This window comes from Alligator sinensis, unplaced genomic scaffold, assembly GCF_000455745.1.
Source record: "Alligator sinensis unplaced genomic scaffold, ASM45574v1 scaffold622_1, whole genome shotgun sequence".
NCBI lineage: Eukaryota > Metazoa > Chordata > Crocodylia > Alligatoridae > Alligator > Alligator sinensis.
In genome coordinates this window covers 537,505-549,759 of record NW_005842551.1, presented here as the reverse complement: position 1 = coordinate 549,759, position 12,255 = coordinate 537,505, and the positions used below count along the sequence as shown (strand labels likewise).

The window sequence follows — 12,255 nt, the reverse complement described above, 5'->3', positions numbered from 1 at the left end:
CGCGGGGAGCCGCCGCGCAGAAAGGTGGGTGCGCGCCCGGCCCGCCTGGGACCCCTGACCCTCGGCCCGGGGATGGGGGAGTGCGCCGCTGTCGCTGGTTTCTTTCGTTTGGGGGTGAGGGAGATTTTACATTGTTTTTAGTCGTTTTGTTCTTTATATTTTATTTTTTATGTATTTTTATTATTCGTCCTATTGATTATATTGTTTCATTATTTTAATTCATCCTACTCTTATTTTTCATTTAATTTATTGTCTGGGGGTTGATTTTTTCCCCTTATTTTTTATTTTATTTTTGTATGTTAATATTTTTCATTTTTATTTGTTTTTATTTGATTTTTAATGCACTTTTATCTTTATTTCATTCTTTTTGTTGATTTTTTTCTAACTTAATTTCGGTGGGGAGGGGCTTTTTTCTTTGTGGGGAACTGCGGGCTGGGGGCCTTGGTGCTGTGGAAGACAGGAGGCACCTTTTGAGGCAAGGGTTTCTCAGGCTGGTGTCTTGCATTGCTCTAGCCCTTCGTCAGAAATCCAAGTAGAAGGCAGGGGAGATTTGCACGTAGGCTGTCCAAAGTAGGTGTAAGTATAGGTGTCTCCAAAGATGTTTAAATGGAGATCAATGGATATGGATGGATGATGGGGAGAGAGAGAGAGAGAGAGAGAGAGTGTGTGTGTGTGTGTGTGTTGGGGCGGGGGGTTACATATTGTTTAAGTTAGATATTGGGAAAAACTCTCACTAAGAGGGTAGTAAAGCACCAGAACATGTTACCCAGAGAAGTGGTAAAATCTCCATCCTTGGAGGTTCTGGACACAGCCTTGGCTGGGATAGTGTAGTTGGGGCTGGTCCTGCTTTAAGCAGGGGGTTGGACTAGGTGACCTCCTGAGGTCCCTTCCAACCCTCACTTTCTGTGATTTTATGGTATACACACACACGTGTACATGTGCACACAAATGCATATATGCGTGCACACACCTATATTAGTACAGGCATGTTGCAACTTAAGCAGGGGTTAGGTTCCGAGGTCATCGCGTAAGGTGAAAATCACGCGTAGTCGAATCGCCAGCGATTTGACTAGTGGCAACTGCCTCTGCCTCCAAAACCTCCCCCTGCTGCCACAGAGCCGTGCTTGGAGCTGGCAGCGGTGCAGCACGAGGTGGCGGGGGGGGGATGGCTGCATGGCACTGGGCCACCACCACGCTGCCAAAACCTCCCACCGCCGCCGCAAACTGAAGCCCCACCCCCCCTACCCCATGTAAAGTTGAATTCACGCAAGTTAAATGCATGTATGACACGATTGTACTGTACAGGATTTTCTGAGCTGAAGTTTACATCAAATGTGGGAGAGATCTGGCCCTCTGGATGCATATGGCAGCATCTCTCCACCCACATCCCTCCCAGATGTATGGGTTGGGGGGTGTGGGGGGGGGGGGGGGGGCAGGGATCCTGCACAGAGGCATATATAGAAATTATCTACTTTGGTTAATCTGTAAAGTGTAAATCTATCTTGCTTTCCAGCCTATATTGGCCCAACTGCATAGTTGGGATAGAGTTAGACAAGCTTTTGAATGCAAGTCCTTCTTCTTCAGGTATGAAGAGTGAAAGCCAGCACAGCTTTGAAAAAAAACAAAACAAAACACAGCTTCAGGGGGGTGAGGGGGAAGAGAAGGCAACATTTGGTCACTGGAGTAAGGGGGCCAGATCAGGAAGTGTAAAATTGACTGTCACTTTCATCTCGGGCTCAGGGAAAGTGTCTGAAGCGAATGCTTGGTGCCAGTTTAAACATTCACAGTTCTGTATGTATATGTGAAAGGGAACAGATTTAACAAAGCAAAAACAAAGAAAATTAAAAAAAGGTTATTCAATTTAATTTGTTTCTGACAGTATGGCTAGACTTTGAAAGTGTTGTTCCTACAGGGTTTTTTTTGTCCTGTGCTTGTGACTTGAATGGGAAAGGAAAATATTTTGAAGTCACAAAAGGGGTCTGCAGTGGGACTTGGAGACGGGTGTACACATGGTTGATCTACATTTCAGTAATTTCTTGAACTGGCTGGGTCAGAGGTTGCCTAGGTGGTGTTTTACAGACCACAGTAACAACATAGCATTGGGTCTTTACTTTTGTTTCCAGGTAACTGCATTAAAAGAAATTAAGTATGGATTACTTCACATGTGAAAGTGATGCTAGAAAGCAATTGCTGTGATAGCTGCACAGTGGCTACATAGTGGGAGAAAGAGTAGTTCCAGAGGCAAAGCAGAAGTGCTGAGAGAGGCAGCACAACTCTGCACCACTACCACTGCTGGTCCCTAGCTCCAGCCAGGGTGCAGCCCCATGCCCTGCTGTTAGTGTAGAAATCGGAGGGGGCACCTGCCCCTGCCCCCCCATTCCCTTCTGAGGTGTCACCAATGGGTGGTTCATTTGTAATTCAGAAAGGAATTTGACAAGCCTTTTTTAACCTGTTAGTCCCCCAAGGAAGTGGTTGGAAGACTGCTCCCCACCCCCTTTGTTATTCAGTAGAGGTGCACTGATATGTTGGTCCAATATTGGATTGGCATCAATATAAAGAAAGTTGTCTGCATTGGAAATCAGTCTACTATGGCCAATAAATGGCCTGTGCATGCACAGCCACAGCGCACCATGTAGGCAGTGAAGAGCAGTGTCCAGCTGGTAAGTCTGTTGTGTTGGAAGGGAAGGGGTGGGGCATGAGGGAAGGGCAGATAAAAGCTCCACACTGTGAGGGAGCGGGGCTGGGGCAAGCACTGCCCAGCTGGAGCTATTGTTTGTTTTGCAGCATGCATGTGGGGAGAAATGCAGTCTGGTAACTTGGAGAGCAGCATCTGGCTAATAAGTCTGAGGGAGAAGGTGGGGAAAGGGATGTGTGGGGTGTGCAGATCGAGGCCCCCACAGTAAGGGAGGGAGTGGGGCAGGGGCAGGCACTGCCCTGCTGTGGCAGGGTGGGGCATGGGACAGAGCTGTGGGTGGTTTGTGTGGGGGGAGGAAGAACAGCCCCTGACACTACACACCCCTGGGGGAGGCAGGGGGGGCATATGTCCACCCCCCAAATCTGTGCGCAGGGCGAGAGCAGGCTGCCTGCTACAGGCTCAGGGCTAGGAGCTGTGCCAGCCTCTTTTCAGCAGGGGGGCTGGGGTGGACAGGGGCAGCAGCAAATTTTGGGGTGGCTGTAGTCCCCTCCAAGCCCCCCTCCCAGCACTGCTGCTGCCCACCCTACCCAAGCGCAGCCCTAGCCCAGACTCCTGCTGGGAAGAGATTGGTGCAGCTTGCCCTTACCCCACATGCAGATCCAGAAGGGCACAGGCCCCCCATACCCTCCCAGGGCGCATACAGTGTCAGGAGCCATCCCCCACCCCCACACCAGACGAGCTGCCCATGGCTCCATCCCATGCCGCAGCTTCACAGCACCTGCCCCACTCCCTCCCTCACTGTGGGGGCCTCAGTCTGCTCCCTCCACACCCCTTCCCCCCCACCCAGCAGACTTACTAGCTGGACATGCTCTGCTGCTGGGCTGCATGTCTGCAATCTGATCAGTGTCAGCCAATATGGTTGGTTAATAATTGGCCATAGGTATTGTCCTAAAACAATCTTTCAGTGCACCCCTAGTAAAGAGTTGCAATAGTCCTAAATGGTTAGAGTCCTGGATTTTAAGTAAAACACTTTTCCTCTGTAATCCATTGTTAATTCCAGAACTGTCATTATATTATATGCATGCCTGCCCCCACTCCCGGTCATGTTGAAAGAATATTAATAAGATTTGAGTACTTTAAGTTTTGTAAAGTTAGGAAGTGCCAGAATTAAAATTGCTTTCAGTCTTTAATTACAGGAATGCATGTTGTCCTTTCTACAAGCTTCATTCAGTGCATAGGAAGGCTGATACTCACTTAAAATAGCCATGCAGTATTTTTCTCTCATTCAGCATGTTGCTTTAAGCCTTATTTTACTATGCACTATTCAAAGCCTGATGTGAAGATAAAATTGTTCATTACCTCACAGACTTAACTCTGGAGTTTATCACTAGAACAGGGAGAATTTAAGCTGTTAGCTTATTATACATGTGGCTGTGTGTGAATTTGAGCCAAAATGCCAAAGAGTTTCAACTTCATTTTTCTTTTTGGTTGAAGTGAGACAACTTTTTACCCAATAACCCACTCTATAGGGCAGTGGTTCTCAGCCTTTTTTGTACCAGGACCCATTTGTAAATATTGATGGCCAGTCCTGACCTGCTGCCTCCAGACCCCCAGTGTGTTGGGGCAGGATGGCCCCCACGAACAGCCCCTTGCAGACTTCTTGACAGCCTACAAGGCAAAATTTACTGTTTCCCCATGTTTTCCTCCTTTAAACAAGAATTCATTTGTAAGAGTTGTGAAAACTTTTCACATATTTTTGCGACCCATGGGTTGAGAAACTGTTATAGGGTATTCTCAGGTGGGTTTTTTCTCTTGTTGAGCCGGTTGAACATATAAATATTTGTTGGTGCAGGGACTTGAACCCGAGTATCCTACTGCCCACATGAGCATCCTAACCATAGCGTCACAGGGCAGGATCCCCAGGGGTGGATGTGATGCTCCTGGCAGCTCTGCAACTGTGCCAGCTCCGTCTTGAAGGTGCCCTCTTGTCTTGCCCGCCACATCTTGCTGGTAAAATAAATTGGGAGGCAGCCCACAGGCCTTCACGTGGCCCTAGTCCACTGAACTTCACTTGGACTTGCTGGTCCTTGAGCCCTTCGCTGTCCTCAGTATTGTGCAGCATGGGGCACCTCAAGCCTTATGGGCTAAGTAAGCCATTGCCCATTAGGAATGACCAGGGAAAGGGGCAGGCAGGCACAGAGCACCGCCACCCACCACCCCACACCGCTGCTGTGCTACCATCCCCCTTGGCAGGCACTCCACACCACCACCCCCTCCAGGGAGCAGGGATGAGGGGGGGCAGCAGTGCTGGCCTCACCCCCTTGTTCTGTGCCCTCTGCCCCCACTATCATGATAGCACTCTGCTGTGCCACCACCTCCAGTCCAAAACACTCTTGGGGCACTCCGATTGGCTATCAGTAACCAATCAGTGTTCCAGTCGGAGTGCTCCAGGAGTGTTACAGACAAACAGATGGACTAAGCCCTTTATTATATAAGAATAATTGCATGGCTCCAAAACCTCCACTTTACCATGCCTTACAGGTGTTACATGAATATTGTTCCCTCTGCTGGGCATCTCAGCTTAATCAGCCTCTACTCCTTTAGTACAGCTAGGCCTTCTAGCCTAGACCTGCTGTGCCAGGCCCAGTTTTGAGCTACTAGCTCTAGTCAATCACTTCTTGTCACTCAGCTCTCCAGCCCTGGAGCTTCCCCCCTCAGCACCAAGGCTCTGGCCCCTGTAGCAGCTCCCCTTTGAGCACTAATGAGCCCTCCCCAAGCCTCATCCCAAACCACCAGTTCAAACAATAGCACAAACATAAGCCCCTGAGCTATAACATACCAATAACCAAAAGAAACCATGCTCTGCCCCTTAAAAAAGGGCAAACCACTCTCCTTACATACGCCCTCTAGCCCCGGGTACCTTATGGGCTCATGGAGCCTTACTGCACTTGGAGATAGCAAAACAGGCAGCAAAATGTCTCAGGTAGCTTTTTTGCAGGAGCTCTTTCTCCTAGTACTTGCCAGAGAAAGTGAACCCTAGCAGCCCTAGCCTTGAGCTTATATGTACCCAGGGCCCTGCCTCCTTCTGGTCAGCTGACTGCCTGCAGGTGCCCACTAATTACCTCATTGACTGGTTGCTCAGGCAACTTGCAGCTGTGGAGCTCTGCCTAGCTTGCAGGGCCCCCTTGGTTAGCCTGCCTTTGCGCTTAAGATGTTGGGGGAAGTGGGCACGCTAGAAGGGAGGAATAGGCTGCAATCAGACCTAGACAGGTTACAGGGGTGGGCGGATGAGAACAGGATGGGTTTCAACACTGACAAGTGCCAGGTGCTGCACCTGGGGAGCAAGAACCAGCAGCATACCTACAGGCTGGGGAACTCCCTTCTTGTCAGTGCAGAAGCAGAAAAGGATCTGGGAGTCATTATTGATGCCAAAATGAACATGGGCCGACAGTGTGGGGACGCGGTCAGGAAGGCCAACTGCACCTTGTCATGCATCCACAGATGCATCATGAGCAGGTCTAAGGAGGTAATCCTCCCCCTCTATGCAACACTGGTCAGGCTGCAGTTGGAGTACTGCGTCTAGTTCTGGGCGCCGCACTTCAGGAGGGATGTGGACAACATGGAAAGGGTCCAGAGGAGGGCCACTCGCATGATCAGGGGCAGCAGGGCAGGCCCTACGAGGAGAGGCTAAGGGACCTGACCAGGGGTAACAAGGAACAACGGCCATAAGCTGACAGAGAGCAGATTCAGGCTGGATATCTGAAGGCACTACTTCACTGTCAGTGTGGCTAGGATCTGGAACCAACTTCCAAGGAAAATGGTCCTCACTCCTACCCTGGGGGTCTTTAAGGGGTAGGTAGATAGACACCTTGCTGGGGTCATTTGACCCCAGCATTCATTCCTGCCCATGGCAGGGGGTTGGACTTGATGATCCGCTCAGGTCCCTTCCAACCCTACCAACTATGAAACTCTTAAAAGGAGCCCGGCATGCCTTAGTGCCCTGCAACACCTAGGTTTATATATTTTTCTTTCTGTGGGCCAGTGAAGAAATGAAAGCTAAAACCTAGTTAGCAAAGTGGTTAGACCACCCTCCTGTATGATGCAAGTTCAAATCCCCCTATACAGCCAAGTCTGGATTTCCCACCTCCTTAGAGGATGCCCTAATTACTGGGCTGTTGGAGAAAGGACAGGCAGCACTGCCACCACTTCTTCCTCTTTCTATATATCTTTCTCCTCCAATTGTGAATGGCATCAAAATCTAGTCCTTCATTTCCAGTGCTTTATTTCTGCTAAAAAAAGGCGTGAAATAGAGAAAAGATGGAAAGTTTTTAGTCTTGGCAAGGAAATATGTTAAGTTTGAATTGATCCAAAGTGATTTTTTTTTTATTTTATTTGTGTGGAGGAGTAGGCCACAGAACTGAAAAAATCAGTTATGGATGCAGCACTTCTCATTAGTATTGTATCCAAATATTTAAACTTTACAACTGGGCTGTCCAGCTGGTGGTCTGCAGGTCACATGTGGTCTGCTAGGGGTTAACATGCAGTCCTCAGACTCCCACCTGTGGCCTTTATTGCTCCAGTTGCAGCATCAGCTGGGGTCTTGGGGCTCCCCTTCCCTGGACTTCTGCTGTATGTCTTTGCCCCAGGGAGTGAGGCAGCTCAGTGTGAAACAGTCCTTGGTGCCAGGGGAGCCAGCAGCCCAGAGCACCAGTGTGCTGTGGTACCAAAGAGGAGTCCGTAAGGAGCTTAAAGTGAAGCAGTGTGCTGTGTCATGCCTGCCTGGCTGCACGTGCATGATGAAGCAGGTTGGGGGAGCACTGTTCTATAACATTGCTGCAAAGCAAGGGGGTAGAATTATCATCTCTGTTTTGCAGATGTGGGCTTGAAACACTACAACTAGAAGATCAAAAGTGTCTAGTAAGTTGGATGCTCAGTTCCTGCTTAGGACACGTAGAGCCTGCTTTTTCAGATTCCTTAGTGTTTCATAGCACTGTGTGTGTTCAAAAGGAATGCTTCCAGTCTGCGTCCCATTCTCCTGCTTCAGTTCTTTATCCTAGTTAGCTTGTCCAGCCAGTCCTAGTTCTCTCCCCATACCCTAGCTCCATTTTAGACCTCTCTTCACTTGCAGATCTTTCTCCCAGCTGGAATCCTGGTTTTCCTCTTTCCCCCTTCCCCTGCCCAGCTCTTGTCCAACTCTCTAGCTCTTCTTTATTCTTGTCCTCTGTCATGCTCAAATTGGGCATCTTCCTTCTCTGTGCTCCTATTCATTGAGAGCACAGAGGAAGCAGGCTTTCTACTGTCAGATCTAGCATTGATTTTTTTGCTCATCTAGTGGCAGCCCAGAGTTGCAATTAAATTAAGTCCTGCTCAGGCCTGGGCTGAAATGTGCCTAATGTGCAGAGTCTCAAACTGCGAAACTCAGGCCAACACTCCTGAGCTTGTGCAGACTTCAGTTTTTCCAGAGGTTCATGCTTTAGATAAACATGGGTGGATTTTTAAGTGGACAGTGCAAGATACATCTCTTAAAAATAAAGCCCACCTGCTGCCAAATTTCAACTTCCTACTCAGATACATGGAAGTATTAGAGCTTCCCCCCAAAAGGATCCAGACATCTTTTTATGCAGGTAAAACAACATTTCTCTTTGGAAATGGCTGAACTATCTTGACTCACATTTTCCCCAAGAAATCATTCTGGGGCGGATAACTAAAACAGAAGATTTCAGCCTGAATGCCTAGTTTGGCAGAGTTATAAGCAATTGAAATCAGGAATTCTTGGGCAACTTTCACAGGAGGTGATGCTACCAGCGCCGCTTATAATAGTTTGAATGCAGTTTGATAGTTTCTCAGGGTACTTTGCAACATACCTGTTTTTTCACAAGAGTAAAATGGTGTGCTTTCTAGTGATATTTTTATTCAGCATAGAAAAGCATACAAACCTGATGATTTAATCAATTTAACAGCAGTTATAAAATACCCAGTGATATTATAATCACCTTCAGCAAATATGGAATCATACCAAGTTCTGGTCAGCTCTTGTGTATTTATATCCATGTGAGAGTTCATTTGTCACTTAATAATTTCTTCCACATTTCACAATAACCATAAAAAAATTAACATCAACTTCTCATGGAGAAGCTGATCTTATTCCTTTATAAACCATAGTGCTCTTTATCACATTATGTAGAGCTATTTTGTTTATAATAGGCTCAGTTTCTCATCCTATTTTATGGGGAGGACCACATTCCGATGCAGACTATCTCAATTGCGCAAATCAGCTCTTTCATGATTTTATAACATCCCTATGGCAACTATACCAATTGCTTCACGGAAAAGTGATATTGGGAAAGCATTTAATGTATTTTTAGCTGCTTTTAATGCAATTTAACAGCTGGAAATGAGAGAGCCAGCACATATAACTAGCCAGCTCTCCATGGATCAGATTTTGGGAAACTATGTTCTTAACAGATGTTCAGCTATTGTCAAAAATGTAGTATGTCCTGTTCATTAGTTAAACTTCAATTATTTTGGCTCTTAAGTAACATAAAACAGTTATGTGAGAGAGGAATATTTATTTTATTTTCTAAATAGAAATTCAGAATTCTTTCTGCGTCTTGGAATTTATTTAGATTGCAAGGTCTTTGGGGAAGAAATGTCTCTGTTTCATTAATAATTTACAGTCTTACTGGTATACAATGGAGTGGTCTGCAGAGATCAAATCATTGTAAGATTGCATAACTTACATTTAAATCAGGATTACATTTCTGCTGTGTCTTCCTTTGAATTTAGACTCCAAACTGACATACAGAATGGTTTGAGGAATAATTGAATTTTGTTTGCAACTATTTCAATAAAATATTAAACTCTTGAAGATGAAACATGTTAAAAACATTCCTCTTTGAATTTTTGAGGTTCTTTTCTTCGTGTTTTTCTAAAGAACACATTGTCTGCACAGTACCAAACCAAATATGCATTTGGATATAAACTATTCATTTGTTTATTGACTTTTTTAAAGAAAAAAAAATCCTTTTTACTTTTCATAACTAAGGGTTGAAACATCTACTTATCCTAATATCAGTAGGACTCTATCTAAGGTGCATGTCACTGACTACTCATCATTTAAATAAAAGAAAAAAAGTAAATTTCTAGCCATTAAAAGTGCAAAAATGGCCTTCCCAGTATAAAGTCTTAAGTGTAAAGGGATCCCTTCCTAAGCCTGTTCAGAGTCAGCTGGGGTCTCGCAACTAATTATGGTATGGGGAAAAAAGATTTGGCTGCAGCCTCTTTCTTTTCAGAGCAAGGGCGTTTCTTTTCAGAGCAAGGGATTTCAGGGCTTCTAGGTAGCAGACTGGGTGGCTTGTTCTTCTGGCTGCCTTTGCAGAGAGCTATAGTAACAGGAAGGAATACCAGAAGTGGTGCACTGATACATTGGTCCATATCGTATTGGCACCAATAAAAGAAAAATTGACGTTATTGGCAACTGGCTTTTCTTGGCTTATGTGGCCAATAATGTCCTTGATAAATGCTGTGTGCATGTGCACAGCTGCAGCATGCACATAGCCAGTCTGGCAGCTTGGAAAACAGTGTCCAGCTGATAAGTCTGTTGGGGGGGCAGGGAGGGGTGAGGGGGGAGCCCCCCCATCTCCCCACACCCTCTGGATAAGCCATTTGCAGCTCCATCCCATGCCCTGCCTTGCCCCAGCTGGGCAGCGCCTGCCTCACTCTCTCCCTCAGTGCAGGGGCCTTGATCTGTTCCCCCCATGCCTCTTCCCTCCCCTCTGCCCTTTCCTCCTCAACAAACTTACTAGCCAGATGCTGCTCGCCAGGCTGCATGTAGGCAATCAGATCAGTATCAGCCAATATGGCTTGTTAATAATTGGACATTGGTATCAGCCCAAAAAATCTTGATCGGTGCACTCCTAACCAAAAGACATTCTCTGTGGTCCCTGGATGCTAGTCGCATCATTTGGTTATGTGCTGGTAACTACAGAAAGTAGTGTGCTATAGTTCTTTAACCCTGGGTCAGGCACACATTTGACTTATTTTTTTGGTCAGAATGAGAATAGTGATCAAATAGCTAAGATGTATCAGGCGTTTGTTTTCTGATGAACAAAGGAAGGCTTCTTTTACCATTGGCCACTTGCAAAAGGCATGTGTAGATACTCACACTTTCTGTCATCTTTAGCGGTTCATTCAACTTCTGCTGCCTTCCAAGGATGCGTTTTGTGCTCTGCTGACACAACTGCTGCAGTGGATCCACAGAGTTGCCAAAAGCACATGAAGTTGTACACATTCAAGCAACTGAAGAGCAACAGAGGTCTTTCAGTGCTTTCTAGCCAGATCTTCCTATCCTACCAGGGAGACACATCATTTACTTTGGGGAAATGCTATTGCTATGGATTAACAAGGAATTTAAATATTCTATGGACCTCCTCCCCCAAGCCTTGAGCTCAAAGTTCATTTTTCTTTTTTCAGTGTAGTCTAATCACTTTGATTTAACTTAAATCAGATCTGGCTTAGCCAAAAACTTCATTATGTATTGAGATAGAAGAAAACAGTAAAAAGAAATATTATAAAACATAGTTAGTGTTAGTCAGCTAACCTTTTCCAAATAATCAGAGACCACTTTATGGCAGTCTGTGGCAAAAAGCTGCATCCTAATACAGGCGTCCCACATCTTAGGCGCATTTAACTTGCGCAAATTTAACTATACGCGGGTGGGGAGGGGGGGTGGGGCTTGAGCCTGTACGTGGCGCTGCTGCTTACCTGGAGGCCCGGCCACCACCACACTGCCAGCGGTGACTGCCTCTGCCTCGAAAACCTCCCACCGCCTCCATGGAGCTGTGCCTGGAGCTGTGTGGCCGGGCATCCCCACCACCACCCTGCGCTGCACCGCTGCCGCCGGCCGCATAGCTCTAAGTGCGGCTCCATGGTGGTGGCGGGAGGTTTTGGAGACAGAGGCAGTCACCGCTGGCACGGTAATATGCGATTTTACTATACGTGATTTTCGCCTTTACGTGCTGCCTTTAGAACATAACCCCCGCATAAGGTGCGGGATGCCTGTATCTGAAGACCCCTAACTAAAGTCTTGAGTACAAAGATATATCCCAGGATATTAATGAGTGGGTTTCACATCCAATATAACTATGGAAAAAAATCTATGACATTTTAGGTTTTGCTAAATTTCAGCCTTTGCCAATTGAAGATATATATTTTTGACACATTGATAAATTATACAGAAACACTGATTAAATGTTTTTGTAACTGCCTATTTCCAATGTATCCTTTCATCAAGATTTTGTCTCATTCAAGACGTGTTTCATCCTTTCAAGTGTTGGGAATGTCAGTTGATACCTCTTTTGTTTTGCTAATGAATCTAAAATGGTGGTTTGTGATCTGCTTGACTCTGTCAAGTAAACAGGTTGATAGCTCTAGGGCAGGGGTAGGCAATGTTTCTTGGCCAGAGTGCCGAAAAAACCACAATGTCTACCTTGTAAGGTGCCAGAGTGCCAGCACGCCACAAAAACAAAACTGGGGCGGAGGGGGTACATGGCAGGATGCACTGCATATTTAATACAATTAATAATCATTAATGTTGCTTTTTTTTTTTTTTTTTTTTTTTT

The 12,255-nt window shown here is 46.2% G+C and overlaps 1 protein-coding gene across 1 annotated transcript in view; it reads left to right on the top strand.

The window, feature by feature from the left end:
* Positions 1 to 5: 5 nt before the first annotated feature.
* The window catches only part of DCBLD2 (discoidin, CUB and LCCL domain containing 2), a gene marked incomplete at its 5' end in the record, with an annotated part of 98,962 nt that continues 86,712 nt past the window's right edge, over positions 6 to 12,255 (top strand). The window contains one exon of the mRNA XM_025213832.1: positions 6 to 114. Within this exon, the coding sequence (XP_025069617.1) occupies positions 6 to 114 (109 nt within the window). The remainder of the gene's footprint in view (positions 115 to 12,255) is intronic.